At 35.8% G+C, this 23785-nt stretch overlaps 1 protein-coding gene across 9 annotated transcripts in view; it reads left to right on the top strand.

The window, feature by feature from the left end:
* Positions 1 to 23785, top strand: part of Dab (DAB adaptor protein) — a 68989-nt gene that overhangs the window by 37755 nt on the left and 7449 nt on the right. For 8 of the 9 annotated variants that reach the window (XM_089638771.1, XM_089638773.1, XM_089638768.1 and 5 more), the window contains 9 exons: positions 850 to 1064; positions 2019 to 2162; positions 2292 to 2435; positions 6008 to 6262; positions 7862 to 8095; positions 13827 to 14462; positions 14553 to 15888; positions 17212 to 17448; positions 21995 to 22094. In XM_089638771.1, coding sequence (XP_089494897.1) covers positions 850 to 1064; positions 2019 to 2162; positions 2292 to 2435; positions 6008 to 6262; positions 7862 to 8095; positions 13827 to 14462; positions 14553 to 15888; positions 17212 to 17448; positions 21995 to 22094 — 3301 coding nt within the window. The remainder of the gene's footprint in view (positions 1 to 849; positions 1065 to 2018; positions 2163 to 2291; positions 2436 to 6007; positions 6263 to 7861; positions 8096 to 13826; positions 14463 to 14552; positions 15889 to 17211; positions 17449 to 21994; positions 22095 to 23785) is intronic. The other variant, XM_089638772.1, reaches the window with a different exon arrangement.

Here is a 23785-nt window from a genome sequence, read left to right as displayed (position 1 = left end):
CACTTTTTATTTTGCCAATCCTAATTTATTGTGGACTTACTTTTATTGTTTTGGTCATTCAAACTATCTTTTTTAATATATTTTATTTATTTGCATGACCTCTTGGTGGAAGATGTTACATTTGGGCTGCATGCATCATTGTTGTATCAAATTATTAATAAAAAAAAGTTTTATGAGTAATCTATAACGAATAATCGGTTGTTTAATTTTAATAACAGCTTCTTTGATTGTTGTTTTAAAAATGGGCTTTAAAATACTTCTTATGGTGTTTTGTTTTCCAATCTTCCAACGTGTTATAGATAAAGTGAATCAATTATTTAAGTAGTTTGTATGTTATTAAAACACTAGTATGGTTTGTTTTGGGCCAAAGAGGTCCTGAAGTAAATGGAAAAATATGGAAACAAGAAACATTCCATACATTTATCCTTCATTTGAATCATTGCTCTCTCATTGGTTTTTGACTTTAATTTAATATCCCTAGGAATAAAACCCCTTCAAAGAATCATTGAATATTTTCTAATTTTGTTACCAAAACTGACTCCTACTCAATTTCTTAGGCCAGGCGCACACTTCTAACTTTTGTCACAGCAATAGTTTCGGCACTGTTTCAAAATCCACGGTAGTATACGGAGGTGCATACACTTAGCGATGTGACATTAGGGTGACTTTTCATTTTCTACAATGGATTTTGAAACAGTACCAAAACTGCGTGACAAAAGTAATCCTTGCGCGCCTGCCCTCATTGAAGAGGATGGTATTGTTTAAGGTTTAAGAGGGGGTGCTCACTGTCACTGTTTGGGTAATGGATGTGCGAGTACCCCTACTGTTGTAACGGAACTTGCTCCACAGACAAGAACGAGCCGTCCCGCTTCCTGGGCGAGGGCGTGGCCTTCAAGGCCAAGCTAATCGGCATCCTGGAGGTGGGAGAGGCGCGCGGAGACCGCATGTGCCAGGAGGCGCTCGCCGATCTCAAGATGGCCATCCGCGCAGCCGGCGAGCACAAGCAGCGCATCTCCGTGCACGTCGCCATCGACGGCCTCCGTCTCAGGGACGAGAAGACAGGGGTGAGCGGCTTATTCCATCGTGACCCTTCTGGTCAATGTGATGTTGTGATGGCCATTCGTACAAGCAGAGCATCTCCTTGCACGATGAGCTCAGCTTCCTGAAAGGGGCAGTTTTGGAAAGGGTTTGTGAACCCTTGTGTACTGCCATTTAAAAATCTATCCTAATGTGAAAAACCATTTCTAGTTGAAGGCCATATGCGCAAAGGATTCAAACCAACTAATGAGAACTTTAATTCACCCAGGTTTTTGGTACTTTCATACCATTGTTCCCAACAAATGGTTCGGGACTCGCCCTTGGGCAACTATCCCATTTTAGGAGAAAAAATATCTGGTAGTTATTTTAAAATACCAGAAATTGTCAATGATATAGTTGAGCAGATGATTATGATAACAAGTTTTACTTTTTAAGGCGATGCACTACGTCGTGTAATATTTTAAATTGAGCCGCTATCAATAACAACCCTTACGTAGATGGCGATAAGGTTTAAATTCCCGCTTAACACCATCCGCCTGTTTTGATTTATGCAAGAAAAAAACATGGCCAAAAAGTGCCTTTTATTTTATTTTGTGGATGTTCAGGCATAAATATTTAAATTTTTTTCGATCATTTTATAAATAACTTAATTTGCCACATTATACAATAAAATCATAACCGAAAATGGTTTTGTAAGTAGGAGATTTTGAACTTTAAATCAGTTTTCATAGGCCTTTACATTATTTTTTTCTGGGCTTATAAAAAGACTTATCTTAAAAATACTCAATTATTTCAAAGGCCAAGATGTATTCTACTCGCAATATTTAATTAAAGCATCTGAAACATTTCTAGGCGACCAAATTTTCAAACCAAAAACACATGATTTTGCATTACTACGTATGGCATCGCCTTAAGTATCAATCAACCGAATGTCCTCATGTTTATGAAATAATAATTGGACTTGTCTTTTCTTTTCTTAGGACTCGTTGTACCACCACCCCGTGCACAAAATATCATTCATCGCACAAGATATGAGTGACTCCAGGGCCTTTGGCTATATTTTTGGTTCACCGGACACGGGTCATAGATTTTTCGGCATAAAAACCGATAAAGCTGCTAGTCAGGTAATTTCTTGATGTCTATTTTTATAGTGTTTATAATTATTCACTTTTACTCGCAACAAAAGGTTAAATTGAAGGAAATAAAATTAGAAATGCACATCAAATTATTATTGTTTGTTTTTATTTTCACAGGTAGTGATTGCCATGCGAGATTTATTCCAAGTTGTATTTGAATTGAAGAAGAAAGAGATTGAACTTGCGAAACAGCAATTAGAAGGAAAAACTATAACACTGGCCTCCCGGTACATCTCCACCGCTGCTCTAGACACTTCCAAGGTAAACATGTAATAATATGTAATCTGTATTTTGTTTATTCATGAGTCAAATGCCAGCAATTTAAACAAACATTCTAATCTAAATGACATTCATCTTTGGCCAGTTTCATTATCACTGAAAAGTTTTCAAACACGTGAAGATGACAGTTGAACAGCCATCTAGTTGACAGCAATCTGAAAATAGTACAACATGAAGATTCAGATCTTCATGATTTGAAAATAAATAAATTTCTTAACTGTAAATCAGTATATGTATATTGTTAAGAAAATACATAGGTACATGCAAAATGTCCTTCATCGGTTCAATAATAACTAAATGGTTTATTGGCTCGGGGAGGGTGAAGTTTGAAAAACTATTAAATAATGTGACTTCAAATTTTACATGGTTACCTATTAACCTGTTAACCGGGGAGTTCAGTTTTGAATTACGCAGCGTATAACGGGCGCGAACTCCTTCACTAGGACGTATCAGTACCTACGTCACGCCCGGTGGACGTAATTTCATTTTTTTAAATTTTTTTATTTATGCATCAAAAAAAGTAAAAACATCGAATTAAAAAAAATAGAATATTTACAAATAATTATAAAGATTACAAAAAATCTAAAAAAGGTTATAATTACAGAACAATAAATAAAAGCACACTGATAAAAGAAAAAAATTGAATTTAAAAAAATAAAATATTTAAAAATTAAAAACTCAATTTCCGTGTGATATGCTCGGAAATATACATCCCGCTCGTTCCAGGGCGCAACATATATTTCAAGGACGTATTCATACGTCCTACCCGTACCCGATACTGATTACGTTTGACGTATTTATACGTCCCGCCCGGTTAACAGGTTAATGGCTCATTAAGTAAATACTAGTAAAAACAACAACAACACTTTAGGGGAACTATGTCACCACCCGGTTGGGCGGCGTTGTGAGGCGGAATAAGGTAGGGGCTGTAGGAAGGGATTTTTTAATGCGTTCATTGGAGCAGGCTCCATTGAAATACCTGTAGAACAGACACAGCATGCCTACATTGCGTCTATGCATTAGAGAAGGCAATCGGTCTGTTAACAACGGATTGTCAATCAGACGGATCGCTCTCCTTTGCACAGATTCAAGCAGGTTTATTAAGTATTTTGGGGCACCAGCCCAAAGGTGGCTTCCAAATTCAATAGTTGAGCGGACTTGAGACTTGTACAGGGTCAGCAGCTGGTCACTGTTGAAGAATCTCCTAGCCCTGTACAAGACGCCCAACTTCTTGGAGGCCTGATTTACTCGGGCTTCTATGGATCCCCGATACTTGAGCCGGTCTGATATAGTAACTCCAAGCATTTATTTTTAATATACTTATACAGTTATTGCAATATTATTATCTTGTCATTTTTGCCATAAACATGTATATAATGTATTGTAATAAATAAAAAATACCTACATATCCACAAAACTCAGCAAATTTTTTTTTATACCGATCAGGAAATACTATTCTTTTTTTTTTTCTTAGATTAGACATTCTATATGTAAATAAAATACTTTGTTTAATAACCACCGGTTTTTATTAATTTTTCACCCATCTACCGGTTTCGCTTCAGTCAAGCTTCATCATCTTTAATTAACATCCTGATGAAGCTTGACTGAAGCGAAACCGGTAGATGTGTGAAAATTAATAAAAACCCGTGGTTATTAAACAAAGTATTTTATTTAAATACTATTCTTTTAATTTATATTCTAAGTAAGGACAGTGGGGGAAAGTGCAGTGTGTAAATTAAAGAGTTGAATTCATTTAATAAGTAGCAAATTGTGCTTTGAGAAATAAATGGATATGACAGATCTTTGATTAAATTCTTATCCTTTCTGTATACTATACAAGACTATTATATAATATCACACTCTCAATCCTTATCCTAAGAGTTCCTCAAACATGTTGACCAATGCAATTAATTTTAATGAATTTTGGTCTTATCAGGCATTTGAAAATAATGTCCTTTGTTCAACTTTGCTCTCTCATGCATTTCTGTGAGGAGATAATATATAATATGATCACTTGTATCAAAATAATTACCCCTATTAAAAACATGTGGGAAATGTACAATTTTATCCATTAAATAGAGAAGTCACTGGTACAAGCTACAAGTAGTCATTCTTCATCAGACTGAATTCCGACGGTAATCACATAACTCATGAAATAGGGCAAGTTTTATATATTTTTATTAAATACTGAAGATGTTAAAGGGGAATGGACTTTATAAGCCAGCTCTTTCAGTTTCTCAATATAATTAAAAACTAACAAATCCATAGGGTTTTTACTATTTCCGGGTGTAAACATCACCATCACCATCACCATAAAAAATAAAGTAGAATAAAATTGGTGCATACAGAGTCATGTAGCACTAGTAATCTGTTACATCTAGTGTATGTTCCTAGATGTAGCACACAGTTATAAATTGCTTAGTTTTCTCATAAAACCTGATAGATGCACACACCCCATAGACGCACCCCCGACTGACCGTAGCCACATGTAGGCTGGCTATATCATTTTAGTCCACATTTCCTGTAGGCATAATATGTATTTTTAAATATTTATCATGCAAAGAATCTACCAAGTTACTGCCGGTAATATTCACGTCTGATAATGGTAAGAATATTTAGTTGTTTTCATTAGTGCCTCATAGTTACCCTGTGAATGCCTGAAATCCATGGGTCTTAATCAATGACTAAATACTCTGTACTCAAAGGTCTTTACTATCAAAACCTTCCTATATATTACACTTAGACACTGCCAGCCAAGATGGCTGCCAATCTTATTCAATCAGACATTTCCTTCATACTGATTTATTTAATTGGTGTAGTTCTTACATCTAAAGCCAAGATCACACCTGATCTATACTTTGATATATTTCATAGAGTCTATAGAATAGATCAGGTGAGAACGCGCCAAAATAAGTTCTACTAATACTGACACTAATGACGTTGCAGTCAAATATGAAAATTCAGCAAAATAATAATGCATTGGTAAAACAACACAGAATTCAAACAAGAAACCTATGCATTTCCGTATGTCCCACGTCTTGGTATTTTATACAGGAAGATTTTTTAAACTTTATTTTTGCATATGTAAGAAGAACATACATTTTTTATAATTTTTTTACATCGGTATAAAAATATAATAAAATATGAATATACAACAAAAGCAAGTATGGGAACTCAATAAAGTGTTGCCTGTGTCTGGGTTATGTAACCAAAAATTATTTTGAAGGATCAATTTTGATAGCACCAATAATGAGATGAAATTTGTCACATGAGAGGGTCGTTTTTATGATTTGTTCTTGAGTCGGAAAGCTCGGCTGTGGAATGATTTGCTGGCCTGTGTGTTTCCTCCCTCCTACAACATGGGTCTCTTCAAGACCAAAGTTCACTCCTGCCTTTCCTCAAAAAGACCCTCTACCCCCAAAGATGACAAAGACCCTGAAGGAAATTATTTTCCTCAGAGTCTCCTGTGTAATGTAAAAAAAAGAAAATGGGATAATTTTGATAGACTTCCATCTTTCTTCTCCCTACAAGTTTAAAGTGGTAACTTATTATAGGTGCAGACCAGCTCCGACGGCAGCGTATCGGGCCGGTCGCGCCTCTCGTCTGGGCGCAAAGTAGGCGGGGGCGAGGTCGGCGCGGCGGGCACCTCAGCGGCAGGGGCCTCCGGGACTCTGGGCTCCTCGGGGGGTGCCGTGGCCGAGCTGGTGGACCTGGAGCAGGAGCTCAGCTCGCTGCAGCGGGGTCTGCACCAGATGGAGAGGCTGACGCCCCCCAAGGACCCATTTGGGGACAGTTTTACAAACACGCCGGTTAGTGGATTGCATCAAATACTAAATAAAATTATAGTCAGAGGGTAGATATCGCCCTGGTTAAAGACCACCATCTGATCAGATCTGAATAGTCAGGTACTTCCCAAACCCTCTCTTCCCCTCCCCATTACCTTCATCCTCACAAAATTGGGGATGCTATAGTACCATTGGCTCCAGATGGTTGGTATTCTTGTGCAATATTCACATAAAACTCAATTACATTGTGAATTTCTGAATAGTAGTTTCTGTCAAAACAGGTTTTGTTTCCTTACTATCTCTTTAACGCCTCCGTAATATGCATGCTCAATGCGTTTTGGGTCTTCCCAGTATTTTAGGAACAAATTCAAAGTAATGGCCGATTTCAATTAGGTGCTTTGCAATTGCTGATTTGTAAATAAACTTTCTAATAAATACACCCCCCCCCCCTTCCCCTTTGCTCCACCGCTCCCTGGGTCGAACCCTGCTGTGTGAATACTATAGCTTCGCCACTGAGTCTTCGTATTATTTTATTTATATTTTAATTGTTTTGCTTGAACGGAAGTTTATACATAGGTGCTACTATCTCTTTTTACATTGGCTGTTTCATTATTGTATACTGAGAAATATTGCATAAACTTCCGAAGCGATACATAATTTCAAAGAAAATTCGTCTGTCTTTAGTTTGTTAGCTTTACCCTATTCCCTTAAGGAATCTACATTATTTAACAGTAGTTACACAAATAATCATTGTTAAATAGAACCACAGTACCACCAATTATTAACCGACACTCCAATATGAAGAAACATTATCGGGTAAGAAAATGGTTTTTTTTTACAACTTAAATATTTAAAAATATCATTTTATTATTCCGTGATACATCAACCCGATAATTAATTTTATTAATTATATATTAATAATAATTTTATTTTTGCATGAATGTGCGCATTTGCACACTAGCCTCTTTCTTCCTTTAATATCTTGCACAGATTACTTAAGGCGATGCCATACGTAGTAATGCAAAATCATGTGTTTTTGGTTTGAAAATTTGGTCGCCTAGAAATGTTTCAGATGCTTTTATTAAATACTGCGAGTAGAATACATCTTGGCCTTTGAAATAATCGAGTATTTTTTATATAAGTCCAGAAAAAAATAATGTATAGGCCTATGAAAACTGCTTTAAAGTTCAAAATATCCTACTTATGAACCCATTTTCGATTATTATTTTATTGTATAATGTGGCAAATTAAGTTATTTATAAAACGATCGAAAAAAAAAATATTTATGCCTGAACATCCACAAAATAAAATAAAAGGCACTTTTTGGCCATGTTTTTTTCTTGCATAAATCAAAACAGGCGGATGGTGTTAAGCGGGAATTTAAACCTTATCGCCATCTACGTAAGGGTAATTATTGATAGCGGCTCAATTTAAAATATTACACGACGTAGTGCATCGCCTTAATGGGCTGCACACACAATGAAAAAATTAGAGGGAACGTTCGTTAGGTTTTTTTTTTTTTTTTCACTTTTCTTATAATATATTCTGTTTTGCCACCGTTCCCTTGGACATGGAACCATTTGCTTTATCTTTCCTGGTGCTAAATAAAATATCATTTTCCAGGGTTTCCTTCCTCCGCCTCCCAGCAGCGGGGGACGCGGTGGTCGTCCCCCGGGGCCGCTGGGTAGTGACGGGGGCTCTCCATTCAGCCCCGCACCCCCTTGCGCCGCCCGGCCTCCGCACTTTACCTTCGAGCAGCCCCACAGTTCGCCGCAGCCACCCCGTAGTCCTCCACGGGCCGCCGCCATTCTGGAGAGGCCCCCGCCATCGCCACCCCCCAATATTGGAGAGTCACAGGTTTGTTTTGATATTATTGTTGGATGATGCTAAAATCACATTTATTTTTTTTATTTCTATGTTTAACAGCAACAATTCGTAACATAGACTCCCAATGACTTAGAATGAGCTCATTCTCAAGTTAAAATCTATTAAGGTTTTTGAATTTTTTAATTGAAAAACTTGCTCTAACTAATTAAGTCTCAACTGCTCCCAACTATCTGAAACTAGTGAGACTATGGCCTCCCCAATTGGGGTATGTTGAGAGGCTGAAGGTAGTGGGGAGGGGAAGGGGATGGGGTGGAGGAAGGTGGGGTACCTGGCTATTCAGATCTGGTCACCAAACATGGCTAAAGCGTTTTCAAGCAATGTTTCGATTCTGAATGGTGGTCTTTCACCAGGGTGATACTGAAATTATCTACCACTCTGGAACGTTTCTTAGATACAATATTTTAAATAAATAAATTGTAAAAACACAATTAAGTCAAATAATATATATTTATTACAAAACTAGCTGTACCCCGCAACGAGTTGCTGTGGCTAAGTCTGTCTGTGCAGATAGAAAAACAATAGTGCGTTTTGCTTTTAGGTACAACAGATGGTGCTGTTTTTCATAAAAAGCATGTTTTTTTTACCTGTCACAGGTGACATCTATATAATATAGATATATAAAAATACCATTGAAGAACTTTCGGAGATTTTAAATTTTGAACAAACGAAAATTAAGATTTTTATTTTTATGTATATATAAGATTTTATAAAATTTCAAATTATAACAGTATGCAATATAAATATAATTATTTTTCTAATTATTGAGCTCCATGAGCTCGTGTTTATGCGAGGAGCATTTACACACAAAATGATAATAATTTTTAAATGGCGATTTGTAAACAACATTCAACTATCAACAACATTCAATTATCATTATTCTTTATAATGAATTGGTGTACATTATGAATACCAAAAAATATGCTTTAGATAAATTGAAGGTTTTCCTATCGTTCCGCTTGAGTAGAATACAAATAAAAAAATAAATTACTCAATAATATAAATATAAACTACTAAAAAAAATTTTTTTCAATAGAAATGTATGAACGCGTAAAGGAAATAACTTTAAAAAAAAAAAACAGTATTATAGTTAAGATTATCTCTGACAGTTTCACTTGATTAACTATTTTGCTTTCTTATAAAATTATTTACAAAATAAATAAAAACCACATTTGTGCTAGAAATCGAACGTTTCTAGACTACGTTTGTCAAGCGATTTTAATGCCTATTATCTACAATATAAGGTATACCAAGATATGCACATTTTTGGATTGTAGCTTCCTCTTAAGGGTAAAATAAGTTATTATCCAATTTTAGGGAGTTAATTTGCTTTTTGAATTGTTCTTATTTCGCTCATATTAATTTTGTTTTTGAACAATAATATATTGTAACATCTCACACCTAAATACAAATAGTGGTGCTGACTCTTGGTTTGAATCTATTACTGATACTTAAATATTCTTTTAAATTTGATATAAGGCGTTTCTTTTATACAATTCTGAGATAGTTGATACATTAAATTCCCGAAATATCTCTAAGTTAGTTAGTTTTCTAAGAATCATTTTAATAATTATTCTTTGAATAGTTTTTGGACTTAAAGGCCCCTCCCCACCCAATAATGCATAATAGACAATTTTCATAGTTTTCTTGTTTAATATGTTAGAGAATTATAAACTTTCCACATTTTTATCTATGTATTTAGATTCCAAAATATTTAACATTAGAATTATGATTTAGTTTAGCGCAGTCCGTATTACATGTAATGTCATTTATACCTTTTTTTTAATGAATGGTATATCCAAAAAAATTTATTGACAAGTCAATTAAATTTTTTGGCACGTCTTCTTACAGAGAGAAGGAAATATAATAAGTTTTTTCTGTGTTGAGTGATAATAGATTGCTATCGAACCATTTTTTAATAACCTTTATGTCTTGATTGGCTGCCTTGGTAATCTCGCTCCATGTCTTTTTTTCGATAACTATTGCAGTGTCGTCAGTAAAAGATGAGTTGATATGAACTGTTAGGACGGGTTGTTTCGGAGAATTTGAACAATTCTTCAAATTTCAAAGTTTATTTTCAGGTTCTGTGAAAGATTTTTTCAAGTTCTGTTTTTATTTCAGTTCTGTCAAGCAACTACCCTATGCTGATATAATAACAGAACTTGAATAGGACTTTCACAGAACCCGGAAATCAACATTGAAATTTGATGAATTGTTCAAATCCTCCGAAACAACACGTCCTTAGTTTAAACGTTTTATAAATAAAATTGGTCCAATGACAGTCCCTTGGGGAATTCCTTTTTTTTCCAATTACTTGCGACATTCGGATTCGTAGCCAAGAATTGTAACTATTTATTGTTATTAAGTTTAATTTGTAGAACTCCATTTTATTTTTTTATATATACAATAATATTATTATTGGGTTTATAAAAACAGTTTATTTTTAAACAAGTTCTGCTGTGTAATTATTATTACGCGTGACAGCTGTTTCGCCCTCTAAAGGTTTGATAATGCCTTTAGAGGGCGAAACAGCTGTCACGCGTAATAATAATTACACAGCAGAACTTGTTTAAAAATAAACTGTTTTTATAAACCCAATAATAATATTATTGTATATACAAGGTGTCCGGAAACTCGTAGTACAAGCGGGAAACTGGGGAATCTACATCACATTTGGAGTCGATTTTGTGGTATAACTTTTTTTGATTTGAGCTTTCGTTTTCGAGTAAATCGAGTCAGAAGTTGATTTTTTTTTTGGTCAAATTCTTGTGAATTATTAGTGACGATCAAAGTACCTAACTAATTAAAACTATTTAAAAGAAAAACAAACAAAGAATTGATGATTTAAAGCATAATTTTGAAATCGCCCATCATTTAATTCTTTGTAATAATAAAATATTCGGTCGCTTCACGGTTAAAAACATTTCGACAGATGTTACGAGGCCGACAGACGCAGCTATCGTCAAAATATGACAAAATTATAGCTGTCTCTATTTGCTCGGTTCAAGAAACACGTGAAAGAGAGACGAACTATACATAAAATAACACGAAGCAGATCGCACATCCGTATCCTTTCCGTATCAAATTTCACATTCTCCAACAAATTCTGTACCCGAGAAGCATACGGATGCAAGTCCAAAAAGATAAATGTTCAGGAGAGCCAAACTTAATAAGTTGTAGAAGAATGCGAAATTATTTTTTTACTTTTTAGTTCATTTTTGAAGTCGTTTTTTGTTTTGTTAAAATTTTTTTTTTTTTTTTTAGTGATCGCATCGATTACCGTTCGCATCGATTACCTTTCGCAAGACATTTTTCGTAACAATCACCACTTTTCGTAACGCATTCACCAGCTTACCCAAGTGTCGAGCGTGCGTAAAGAAGTTTTACTTCAAAAAAGAATCATCGAAATCGGTTGGCGTAATTTGAGTTATTCGTCGACATAATATGGTTTTCTCATGGATCTCATTGTCAGATCTGTACCTAATTAAAATAATAAAGATATGATAAACATGATAATTTACGGTAATTTTTAGAGATCGCTGTCAATGGTTAATGCGCACTTTTTTATTAAAAAATCTTTTGATTCACCTTAATTACATTAAAAGATTAACTATTTGCATTGGGGGAAGTGGAAAATATTTCATTCTAAATTTCAATTATGTAAAGTTAAAATTACCTTTCGTCTTGTGAGATTGTACGCCATTAGCTCATTTGCTGTCACTTTGGTATGTTGGTATTCCTGATACACTTGAATGTATAACGAACGGCTAGAATATTTTGAAGATACTACGAAGTCTGGAAAATTAGGTAAGTACTAAATTATCAAGTTTTGGAAATAAAATGACGTAAAAAAACATGTTTTTAATTTCGGTAATTATTTTTTAATACATTCACTTTTGTATCAAAAACCATGTCACACAAACCTAGCGTAGCCGTTAAACTACTTGAAAACTGGGATGTTTTTCTTGCCTTGACGCGAGCAGGCGGTGTAAAGGGGGCACTTTCTTTTGTATCATAAATCATGTCACACAAACTTAGCGTAGCCGCTCAACATCGCAGAAATATTTCACTTATAAAAATAAAATTTTAATGTAAAAAAAAAATTCAAGCTAATAAATTTTAATCAACGCACGCAATGCATGCTTGTTAGGTAAATACTAATTAGGCGAAATTTTAGTTTTTAAACATTAAAAAAAACGCCCGCGCGATTAGAGATTTTAATGTAAAAAAAATTAAGCTATTAAATTTCAATTACAATGCACGCAATGCATTCTTATTAGGTAAATACTAATTCGGCGGAATTTTAGATTTTTAACATAAAAAAAAACACCCGCGAGATTAGAGATTTTAATGTAAAAAAAAATCAAGCTATTAAATTTCAATCACAATGCACGCAATGCATTCTTATTAGGTAAATACTAATTAGGCGGAATTTTAGTTTTTTAACATTGAAAAAAAAAATACCCGCGCGATTTTGTCTCTAGGCGTTCGTTTCTTCGTAAAGTAACAAGAATACCAACATAACAAAATGACATTTGAAAATAATGTTTGAAATGGACAGTCTCGTTTCACAGAACGAAAGCTAATTTTAAGTTTACGTAATCGAAATTAAGGTGTATCAAAAGATTTTTTAATAAAAAAGTGCGTATTAACCATTGACAGCGACATCTAAAATTTACCTAATTTATTTCAAGTTTCAAGTCTGCATCAAAAACTAATTTCTTCAAATTTTGGACTTATACCCGTATTATTATGGGCTTTAAAAATGGCTGACGTCCGGTGTTTTGGCCACCCACGCGACAATATGTTCGCGAAGTTCAGTTTGCTAACAACATGCTAACAACGTTGTTGTCTACTGGTCATAATTTACGTGTCAACAAGCTATAATTAACCCTTTTTTGTTTTCAGATTAATTAACAAACATTAAATTTATTAGATTACTGTGCGTTATTATTGTTTTGATAGTGTGAGTGTTTGAAAACAGTTGTACGTTTTTAATGTTTTGATTTTGAGACTTATCAAGCCTTAAACGAGGTAAAAATTAACTCCGACGTGATTAAAATAGTGCGATAATCAATCAGACGGACCCTTATGTGACGACAACTGTGCTTATGTGACGATGTGTTATTTATGTGACGTTTGTGTTTTGAATTGGAGATCGGAACATCGCTACATATTGTAAGAAGGTACCTATGTATATTTCTCTACGTTGCGTCGGCCGCAGCGCGCGTCTCAGATCGAATGACGAAAAAATTTTAACCCTGAAATAGCCGAAAAATATATTTTTTTGTTTGTTTTTTTTTTTTTTTTGAAAATGCTCAAATCAAAAAACTTTATGTTTATTTGGGTTCCTCATGTGGTGTAGATTCTCCAGTTTCCCGCTTGTACTACGAGTTTCCGGACACCGTGTATAAAAAAAAAAAAAAAAAAAAAAAAAGAATTGTAACCATTCAACTGTCAAGATGGTCCGAGTATGTCATCACAAATTTACTACAGAATGTAACAAAATAAACACACGTGGAACACTAATAACATTATTGTGGTACATCAACACTAACTTATTTTGGAGCCACCCGCAAATGTTTACACTGTGTCAAATATAAATTTACTATTTTGCATTGATTGACTGTTCTGAGTACAAATTTATTTCAATATTTTTTTTGCTAAACTTTGTGATAATATTATTTCCCTATTAAATTTTCAGTTTCCGTCGGATCTCTCATCTAGCTCAAATCTTTTTGATGTCTTCACCGACCTGGATCCCCTGGGAACAGGTCGCAGCAAGCCTTACGTCGACAAGAAGCACTTCTTCCAGGAGCTGAAGAATCCGCCCAAGAAAGTTCTCAAGGATCTAGTCACCACCGATGTTCCCGCCAAACCTCCCGCCGTTGAGCCCAAACCCGCTCCCGCCCTTCCAAAGTCTACATTTGAAGTTGTCCCCAAGCCTGACTACCTCACATCTGTGGGCAGGCACTCTGGCGGGTCAGTCAGTATAGGCAAAAATCAAGAACCTCAAATATTCCCAAATACGGCACCGTCAATGTTCACCTCTGACCCCTTTGCCGAAACTGACCCCTTCGATAATACTGACCCATTTGCGGAGTCCCTTCGTGAAGATCCCTTTGTGGGGGCGTCGATCAAAGACCACGATACTTTAGATACTAAGCCCTTAAAAATTACCGAAACTCCACTGCCATTTTATCAAGAGAGCAAATTGAGGATTGATATTCCTGTGGTTTCTATGCCAACCATACTGCCATTTTCTTCTTTGCATTCTGATATCGCTCCCCTACAAGTCTCCTTGCCACCTGAATCCAAATCACCCCGATTACTTAGACAGGTGAGTTCAAGTTTCAATTTATCATGCATGTCTTTGAAAAGTTTGTAATCAATTACAAACATTATCTGTTAACATCTATTGTTTTTACAGCCATCAACTGACAGCAAATCCAGCATCAGGCAACGACCTCAAGGCAAGCAACAGCAATCTCAACCTTCCCCCTCGCCTCCACCCCCTCTGCCCCCAAAAAAGCCGATCGAGAGGTTGGATCGGGGGGAAAGCGGGCCTCCACTGCCCCTCCCTGCCCGGCGTCGCCCCGCGCCCTCCCTCGCCCCCCTGCCTTGGGAAGAGGACTACCTCCCCCCTCGCCGCCCTGTCCCGTCGCCCTCGCCTTCCCCCGGCCTGGATATCACCCTGGCACAACTTCTCACGTGCGGAGTAGACGAACTGGCCGACAGACTCGGCATGCCGGCTGACATCCTTTCGCGCATGACCATCGTTCAACTCACCGGACACCTCCGAGAATACCTACAGACAGGCAAAGAACCAACCCCTAGTATAGTTATGCCCATATCGTTGAGCAAAAAGGATCTTCCTCCAGTTGAAAAACCTCCTCAAGTTGCGGAACGACCGTTGCACACATTGGAAGGCAAATCTTCTATACAATTCGACGCCAATTTCGAAGATAATTTTGCTGCAAATTCAGACACGTTTGTAGCTAATTTCGATACCTTCAACAGTTCTGGCAAAGCATCTTATGATAGGTATGCTGTGTTTAGAGAAATCGAAGTGGAAGACTTCAAAAGTTTGCCTAATGATGTGACGGCTCCGAATAATGAGGAGCCTGACTCCCTCAGCTCCCAACCTGATCTTCCATGTGATCCAGCACCCACTCAGGCTGCGGAACCATTTAGTGATATTAAATTTGAATCACTTGGCTTAGTGAAAAAGATATCAGTGCCACACTCTAAATTGGAAGAACTTAAGAGTGTTATTAGCATCCTACATAAAACTGGTACATCTCCTACTCCGGACATTGATATAACAGCCGCTTCAGATGTCAATGGTAAAGAAAGTGATCACAAAATTTCCAAGTCAAATTCTGATAGATACGCCGCTTTGAGAGATTTATCAACTGTGGACGAACCATCACGACCACTGAGCGCAGATTTACAAGACGATTTGGATATGAGCGCACCTCTTCAAGTTCCTAAAGAGAGAAAACGATCCGATGAAAAATCAGATGGGTTTGACCATTCTGATTTCTTTGACTGCATCGATAACTCTCTATCCCTGGTCACGGCTGAAGATGCATTCCGGAAGTCCCCACTAGTCACCAAGGAAGCTATGAGAACTCCGGAGAAACTAATTGAGCCTATGCGCGCACTCAATAAATCCCCAGCTCAGTTGACCGCCCCTCAAGCTATGGTATCTGGGTCTATTAGTGATATCGCTAGTGGATCATCTCCAGAGATTGTGCTTACAGGTGATTATACTGTTTATTTTAAATGTTACTGCTTGGTAATGAAGTTGTTTCCTACAGCAATTAACAACTTAAAAGTATCATAATTCATTAGAGCATGCTGAAGACAGAACCTACTTTTGAATTTTAATGAAAATACTGAAGATACGGGAAGTCAAAATGTTGATATTTGCAACCGGCCGAAAAACTTGTGATATACATTGGTGGCGGTACCGCAGCGCTGCCATTCGAATTATGAATTGTACTTAAATATGTCTCGTGTGACATCATGAGATACCATGCCTTATCCAAGTTTTTACCAGTGTTCACTTTGAAAGCTCATAACCTCATCATTTTTGGAGATATCGAAAAACTAATTTTACATTCATTATTAACTATTTAAATACTATAATACATTTTCATCAAAATAAAAAAAATTAAGAGACAACCTCGTTGAATAATTCTGGTAGATAACATTCATACATTCCCCTGCATAGAAATATTGCCTTAAATTTGTTAAAATCTTGGTTATAGAAGTCAATTTCCAATAGAACAGACAGGGCCGGCCCTATGTGGGCGCAATTTAGCAATTGTCCGCTCCGGGCGCCGAATTACCAAGGCGCTTGGCTTGCCCTTGGGATTATGAAATTTCTGAAAATCTTCATGCAAGAAAACCGAAATTTTCAAAAAAAAAAAAATCTTTGCTACATAAAAACTTAACTACGAATCCCAAATCAGTCAAGCAAAAGTTTGGCCTTGTTTCCAAAATTTAATATTTTTTTACACTTCAAGTTAGACTTTACCCAGGAGAACTTTAGAATTTACCCACCTCACTCATTTTTCGCGTCGCTACACAAGAATTTTACTTCTACGTAAGAAAACTGATTTAAAGGTGGTTCGGTTAAAGATGAACATCCAGATCCAGTGCAGAAAAGTCCCACAATGAACTGTGCTGCAAACCATTACCTTAATTTAGCGATCTTTACTTTTCTGCGCAAGGTACTGGTTATACTAATGTGCGCTCTTTGGCATGCAGCTTACGATTGACATTGTAGTTTGTTCAAAGCATTCTCGAAGCCTGTTGGTGCCAAAAATATTATCATTTGTTTTGCCTCCAGCTCGTTGATACGATACCTAGATTTCATGTTAGCGCAAGTCTATTTATTGGATGTATGTATACATTCCCCAAGAAAGGAAGAAGGAATATAAGTTGATTAATTTTATATTCGGCCTTTTTTTGGAGCATGAACAGTTTCACGAACTCTATGGACTGGCACATTCCTTCTGTTGTCACTATTCTCTAAACCTTGTTGAGTACATTTATTAACTTATTACAATTGCCTCCAGGTGGTGGTGTAGAATCTGGGAGTGCCGGCCGCCGCAGTCGTGATGCCTGGGCCCTGCTCAATGATCCCCGCTCCGTCCCCATCAGCGCCGGTGGAGGGGGCGGGGTGCTGATAGGAGGGCCCCGGGGGGGCAGCCGGGGCGGGGGCTCCCCGTGGTCCTCGGAGGAGTCCCCCCCGCCCCTGCACCACGAGACACATCACCGCAGAACAAGGAGAAACATCAAGATGTGGCGGACACGTAAGAGTCTTTGCCCATTATTTTTTGTACACTTCGTTGCTCTTCTTCATCGTTGTCCATGAGACTGATAGTTCTAATCTTGGACTAATTCACTATTTTTCCTATCTTATCATTACCCCTTACCATTTTCTTGTTAGTTCACTCAACCATCAATATATATTTTTAGGTATTTATTTATCAAAGAAGAATAGGAATGTATATTAACACATTTCGGCCAGGTATTTTTTGTACTGGCGCTACCCTGACTCCGGGCGAAAATAAAGGTCCTACGCGAATTTATTTAATTTGTTTTAAATCGCTATATCTTCAAAAATAATAAAACTTTCTACCTAGTAACTCAGCGAACCCAAGCCAAGCTATAAAAGTACTTAAGAGTGGGTTATAAGGCAGAATGGTGATTTGCTGGAAAACGGCTCTCTAAAACGGCTTAATACTACATTTCTTATGTCATTCTCAGACTTCATATTTTTTGATACCAATTAATGGACTATTATTTTTCAGTCTGCCTATTTTTTTTTTGTAGTTGTTGTAGGCATTCGACTATAAAAAATAAAAACATTGATACACCATACAACCCACTTTTAAAACTTCGATCCATGATTATCGCATTAATAACGGTTTTACACAATATTTTTAATTTAAAATATGTATACAGGGTGTATCGGCACGTACCCGACAAACTTTAACCAGCTATTCCTTAGCATATTTGGAGTAAAAAATCTTATGTGCACTTTGCTGTCCGGTAACGTTTTTTTTTAATAAAAAATTTATTATTAATATTTTCACCACATGTCACCACTGTTTTATCCTTTGATAAAGTTTGAAAACCCATCTGGCAAATATTTTATTCGAATTCCGTTGAATAATGCACGTGTGTACCTATATTGGCGCACGTTTACAGTCACAACGAAATAGCACGGCACCATTCGTCTCATTTTTAACTATTATTATTTAGTGTGTGCGAAAGAGCGAAGACGCTTTTTGACACACTTGCTTATAACAGCTGTTTAACACGAAACGCAATGCCAATGACAGTGATGTAGTGTGGAAATTTTAAATTTTTTTGTTTTTAATTGAAAAAAAAATGCTACCGGACAGCAAAGTGCCCATAACATTTTTTACTCCAAATGTGCTAAGGAATAGCTGGTTAAAGTTTGTCGGGTTAGTGCCGATACACCCTGTATAATACACACATCTGTAGAAGTACGGCCTCTTATTATCGTTATGATATCTGTGGATATTAACAATTAAATAAATACTTTATCTTGCACCAAATTTTCAACACATTTCACGGTCTTTTACTCATTACGGGAGAGAAGCCCCCGATAACGGTGGTGAAACTATTGCTCCCTGTTTCACGGCGTATATATTTCTAAAATGCCATCAAAATGTTTCATTTCTGGGTCTAAAAGTAGAATACCGACTCACTTAAAGCATTGCAATAATCTAAGGAAGCTACAAAAACGGTAAGTACTCACAAATACTCTTTTTTCACATAAATTTGTCGCATTGTATTTTTTGAACTGTCATATTCTTTGAAATGCATAAAATACAATATTCAATGTGCGTTCCTTTTCCTAACCGTTAGCACGAACGTCACGATGTTGATTTGCGTGCCCTTTATGCAAGTGTGTGTGAGAATTCACTGTCGCTCTGATTCAGTTGTGAGAGTGAACATTTTTTCATATGGCGCGTTTGGTAATCAAACCAAAAATTATCATCTCACGCCAAATCATTTTTAGTTTGGTAAAATCGGCAATTTTAAAATAACAAGTCAAGTTTTTCACTGTTCCGACATTACATGGTAAGGCGTATTAATATAAGGAGTAAACAAGTTTATTACCGTTTTTTTTATCTTTAGATTAAACAGACAAAAAAAACTTTTTAAGTAAATTTACGATTATATCACCTTTCTGCGTATACACACGTAACCATTCACACTTTGTCAAATCAAAGGTATTCTATCTATGTATTGTGTTGTAAAGTTCCAAATAATAAGGGTTTTTTAGGAAACAATTTTTTCCCTACCGAGAAAACACAAGGCCTCCAAGTCTATAATAGCCAGGTAGCATTTTAAACACCCAAATGAGGCAAAAATTGTGAGGCGCATATGACGCCGTTCTATTTGTATAAAGAACAGTAACTTTAAATTCAGTAAATTTAAATGATTCACCATTTCATATATTTATTACGCGTCAATACATCTTAAACAATAGGTCGAATCGTGGATTCGTTGAGTAATATTTGTATTTAGGTATTATATTTCAACCCATTGACGTAATTTTTTTCAATAGCGTTGGTCGTTAAATGAATACAACTATTATTTCCAACAGCTAGTTATATTTTGATACAGTACTAGTATGCCTTGCACGATAGCTACTGCCATGGTTAAAACAGATTATTGTTTAGTTAACACTGTATAATTTAACAAATATATAAATTTTAAAAAAACTTTCTTTTATTTTTCAAGGTCAATATTATATTCTATCAAATATAAAAATTTTAAATCTACCAAATAAATCCGCCTTCGATTTTCTCGAAAACGAAAGCTCAAATTAAAAAAAATCATAACCCAAAATTGACTTTAAATGAAAGGTAGATTCATTCACAAGTTATACCGTTTATACCACGAGTTTCCGAACACCGTGCAAAACAACCTTTCTTTGTATAGGAAATGTTTCTCAAATGCGATTCGTAAAGCCAAAAGCCGTTCAAATCTAATTAGATTTAACAACAGCAAGTGAATGATAAACATTTATAAAAAAATGTCAAAGTAAATGCTTTACCAAAATAGTAGGATCTGCAAATAAGTCATACCTTTTTACTAAGCTGTTTGTTTTACTTAATATTTCCGATTTCCGATTGCGTACGTGATGTTGGCGACATGATGAACGCACATTTGACGTTGTATTTTGACAACTTCATTAATGTACAACTACCGCCCTCTAGCGACAAAAAAATGAAGAGATTTTGACAGTTTGAGAAAATCCGCTGGCATATAACAAGCGCTTAACGAAAATCGAATATTATTTGAAATGCAACTCAATTAACCTTGTAAAATGTTTATTACGGTCCGCCTATCGGTATTTGCTCATACCGGCTTTCTTTAAATACGCCCGACTTCTCTCGCTCGCTTGCACACAAGAGTTGAGTGGGTGCGGAACAGAGAAAGAGATTCGAATCGGGTTTCACGGTCATAAAAACCCTCATTCCAGGAATTGAATTATTTCAATAACAAATAATATACTATCCTTTTGTTGAATTCTGATGTAAACGAAAGGCCCGAAAATAAATATAAAAAACAGACTTGCATTACAATTCGATAATTATGTACATATAGTTGGGACCTTTATAAAGAGATTGGTATATAATATTAATATAAAAACATTGAATAATTCCGTCTTTTCTGCCATTGAAATGAAGCCGGCGTAAAAGGTAAAACTACCCTTGCCGGCATTAAGCATCAATCGACTGAACGGGTAGAACCACCTCTCCCGGCCGAAATGTGTTATTATACCCCTTATTTCATAGCAATATTCTTTTGGATTATATTTTTTTAATCCAAAAAATATTACAATTATTAGTTCTGTGAACAAGTAGTCTTCGGATAATTTTGATTATTCTGATTTGACAGCTTGTGCCCCAGAGTGCATGAGTGCGTTCTGACCGGACCCAGAACAAACAAATTTACAGACAGACGAAATGCAAAGTAGTCGAGTTGAATAGGCTTCACTACGCTCAGTCAATTACAAATTCATTATACTTTTAAGATTTCTTTATATTATCTACCAAAATTATTTGTGTTAAGTTTAAATAATAACATTAATAGATAATAATTACTTATGAGAAGAGTAATAAAGCATATTACATAGTATATTTAGAGTCAGACATAACCTGCCTCACGAGGCCATCCTGTTTTGAGGCAGATTTTTAGCGAATTATTGAATGCATTTTGTCTATGGTTTATTTATGAATATAGCGAATAATTAATTACCTGTATAACAATTATCCAAAGAACATTTTTAATTAAGATATTCTCATTGAGTTCAGAAGATTTCAATTTTAATATGTCAACTTGTTATCAATAAAATAACCCTGGTCTGTGTACCAGGATATAAAGGAATTGAGGACAATGAGTGGGCTGATGGAGTAGAAAGGAAAGAGGCGAAAGAAACGCTTGCGGAATCCAAGCCAGCCGTAGGAATAGCAGCTTGCCACACCAAAATACATATTGAAAGGTGGGTCAAATCCCGGCACTGGGAGTACCCGTCATGGGAGAGGGCACACCAAGTACTCATAAACGGACTAGAACCTAGACGAACCAGGCAACTACTCAATATGGACAGAAACTCACTGAAGGAACTGGTAGGACTACTAAAGGGACACTGCCTGTGGAAATTTTACATGCATCTTTCTTTACAACAAAGATTCATCTGAGCTCTACTGCTGTCCCTTAGAAATGATTCCTCTAAGGAACGTAGTGTTATAACCACTGAGCTTAACATTTTTAAAATTAGTTATAAAAGATGTTTTTGTTTGCTAGCAGGTCAGACATCTTCATCCTCACGAGACGTATCTCCCTGGGAAGAAGACCCCCCTCCTCCCAGAGATCATGTACCACCCCCGAGGTCTTACCACAGAGAAAGGTACTTATATCTATTATTACACCGACACATAATAAAGTCTGGATCAAAACAAAAGATACACAATTTTTCCTAAACTTAATGCACAACAACAAATCAAAGAAAAAACAATACCATTTTAATCAAATATAATGATGCTGTATTTTTTTTAATTTAACACAATAATATAAGAGATACACAAACACTATAATATATAAACCATTTACAGTACCCATTATTCTTACCCCACACTCCACAAACTAGATACTCTAAAATCAGAGATGTGCTTTATTTAAAATAAATCCATTTCAAATGGAAATGCAAAATAAGTATTTTCCATTTTAAATGCTTTTCTAAAAACCATTTTGCATTTTAAATGCTTTTCTCAATGCATTTTCCATTTTAAATGCTTTTTGCAACATTCTTCCTACTTTCTCCACTCATCAGCCCCAAATATCAGTCGGTCCTCAACCTCGCTATGAGAGATAATTTACATTTGTCAAGTTGCTCCCTGGTAGGAGCCCTGGCAATTGAGTGATACCATTACAAAAATTACTGATTCAAATACTGAACATGGCCATGACGCTGTAGTATTAAATGTTAGATAGCAGTTTCTATGTTTTTACGTTGGCAACATTAGTCCCGTGCAAATTTTTTGTGGTTTCATAATCTGTAGTCGTGGTGTTTTTGGATTTACCATCATGTAATATGTTCTACATTGATGTCCATTGTTAAATGACAAAATTGTTTAAAAACTCTATAATTATTTTAATTGTTTGACCTGAGAAACCATTTTGCATTTTCAATACATTTTGAAAATAGGTATTTTGCATTTTCAAATGGAAAAGTTTTGACCCATTTCCATTTTGCATTTCAAATGGTTTTGGGTACCCATTTTGCACATCTCTGTCTAAAATATAATTTGTATTATCCCTGCATTTAACTCTTAGCGTCATAGCTACCCCCTATTTTAGTCACGTAATTGCCTACCCTCGGTGTGTGAGACGTCGGCGAAAAAAATCTATAGCAGTGGGAGATAATTGGAAATAAAACTAATTATTTTTGAAGTTTTTACTATTTATTAAATTTGTAGAAAAATAAATCAACCGTATTTCTTAGATACATCAAAATCTCTTCATAAACTCAAGAAAAAAGGAAAAAATCAATGTATTTGGGAAATGAGATCTATGAACATAAATTAGGAACTTCTCGTTACTAGTTTTCATAAATTTGATAATCAGCTTTATACATAAACACTCAAATTGCAACTAAAACATACTAACTACCCCCGGTCTCTCGGACCGGTGATAAAAATTTTTTACTCATCAAAAAATGCAAATATCCATGACTTTTCAGTGAGCCAGATGGTATGATCGAAAAAAAATAGAAAATGATGTTGCAGCTTAAAATATGTGTATTTTTTAAATTTAAATTTTTTCTGCTTTCATTGATGCTGCGCTTCCCCAAACTGAAAGAATCCTGAAAATCTTCATACAAAAAATTGAAATTTAAAAAAATATATTTTCCGCTATATCATTAATATCATATTTTTCGATTTTACCACTGTAGCTCTCTCAAAAGTCACAGCCCGCCACTGGCGTGCGCACATTTTCATTTGGTGTCCTCGATGAACGCAGGCGCGGGTGGCGGGGGGAAGGTACATGGACGCACAAAATGTGAAGTTGGGAGCATGCTTAGTTATTCACAAAAATAAT

The sequence above is a fragment of the Hesperophylax consimilis genome, chromosome 13 (assembly GCF_061612785.1).
Source record: "Hesperophylax consimilis isolate HC1 chromosome 13, BYU_Hcon_1.0, whole genome shotgun sequence".
NCBI classification, from domain to species: domain Eukaryota; kingdom Metazoa; phylum Arthropoda; class Insecta; order Trichoptera; family Limnephilidae; genus Hesperophylax; species Hesperophylax consimilis.
The sequence above is the reverse complement of the archived record's forward strand: the minus strand, read 5'-3'. Positions and strand labels throughout refer to the sequence as shown.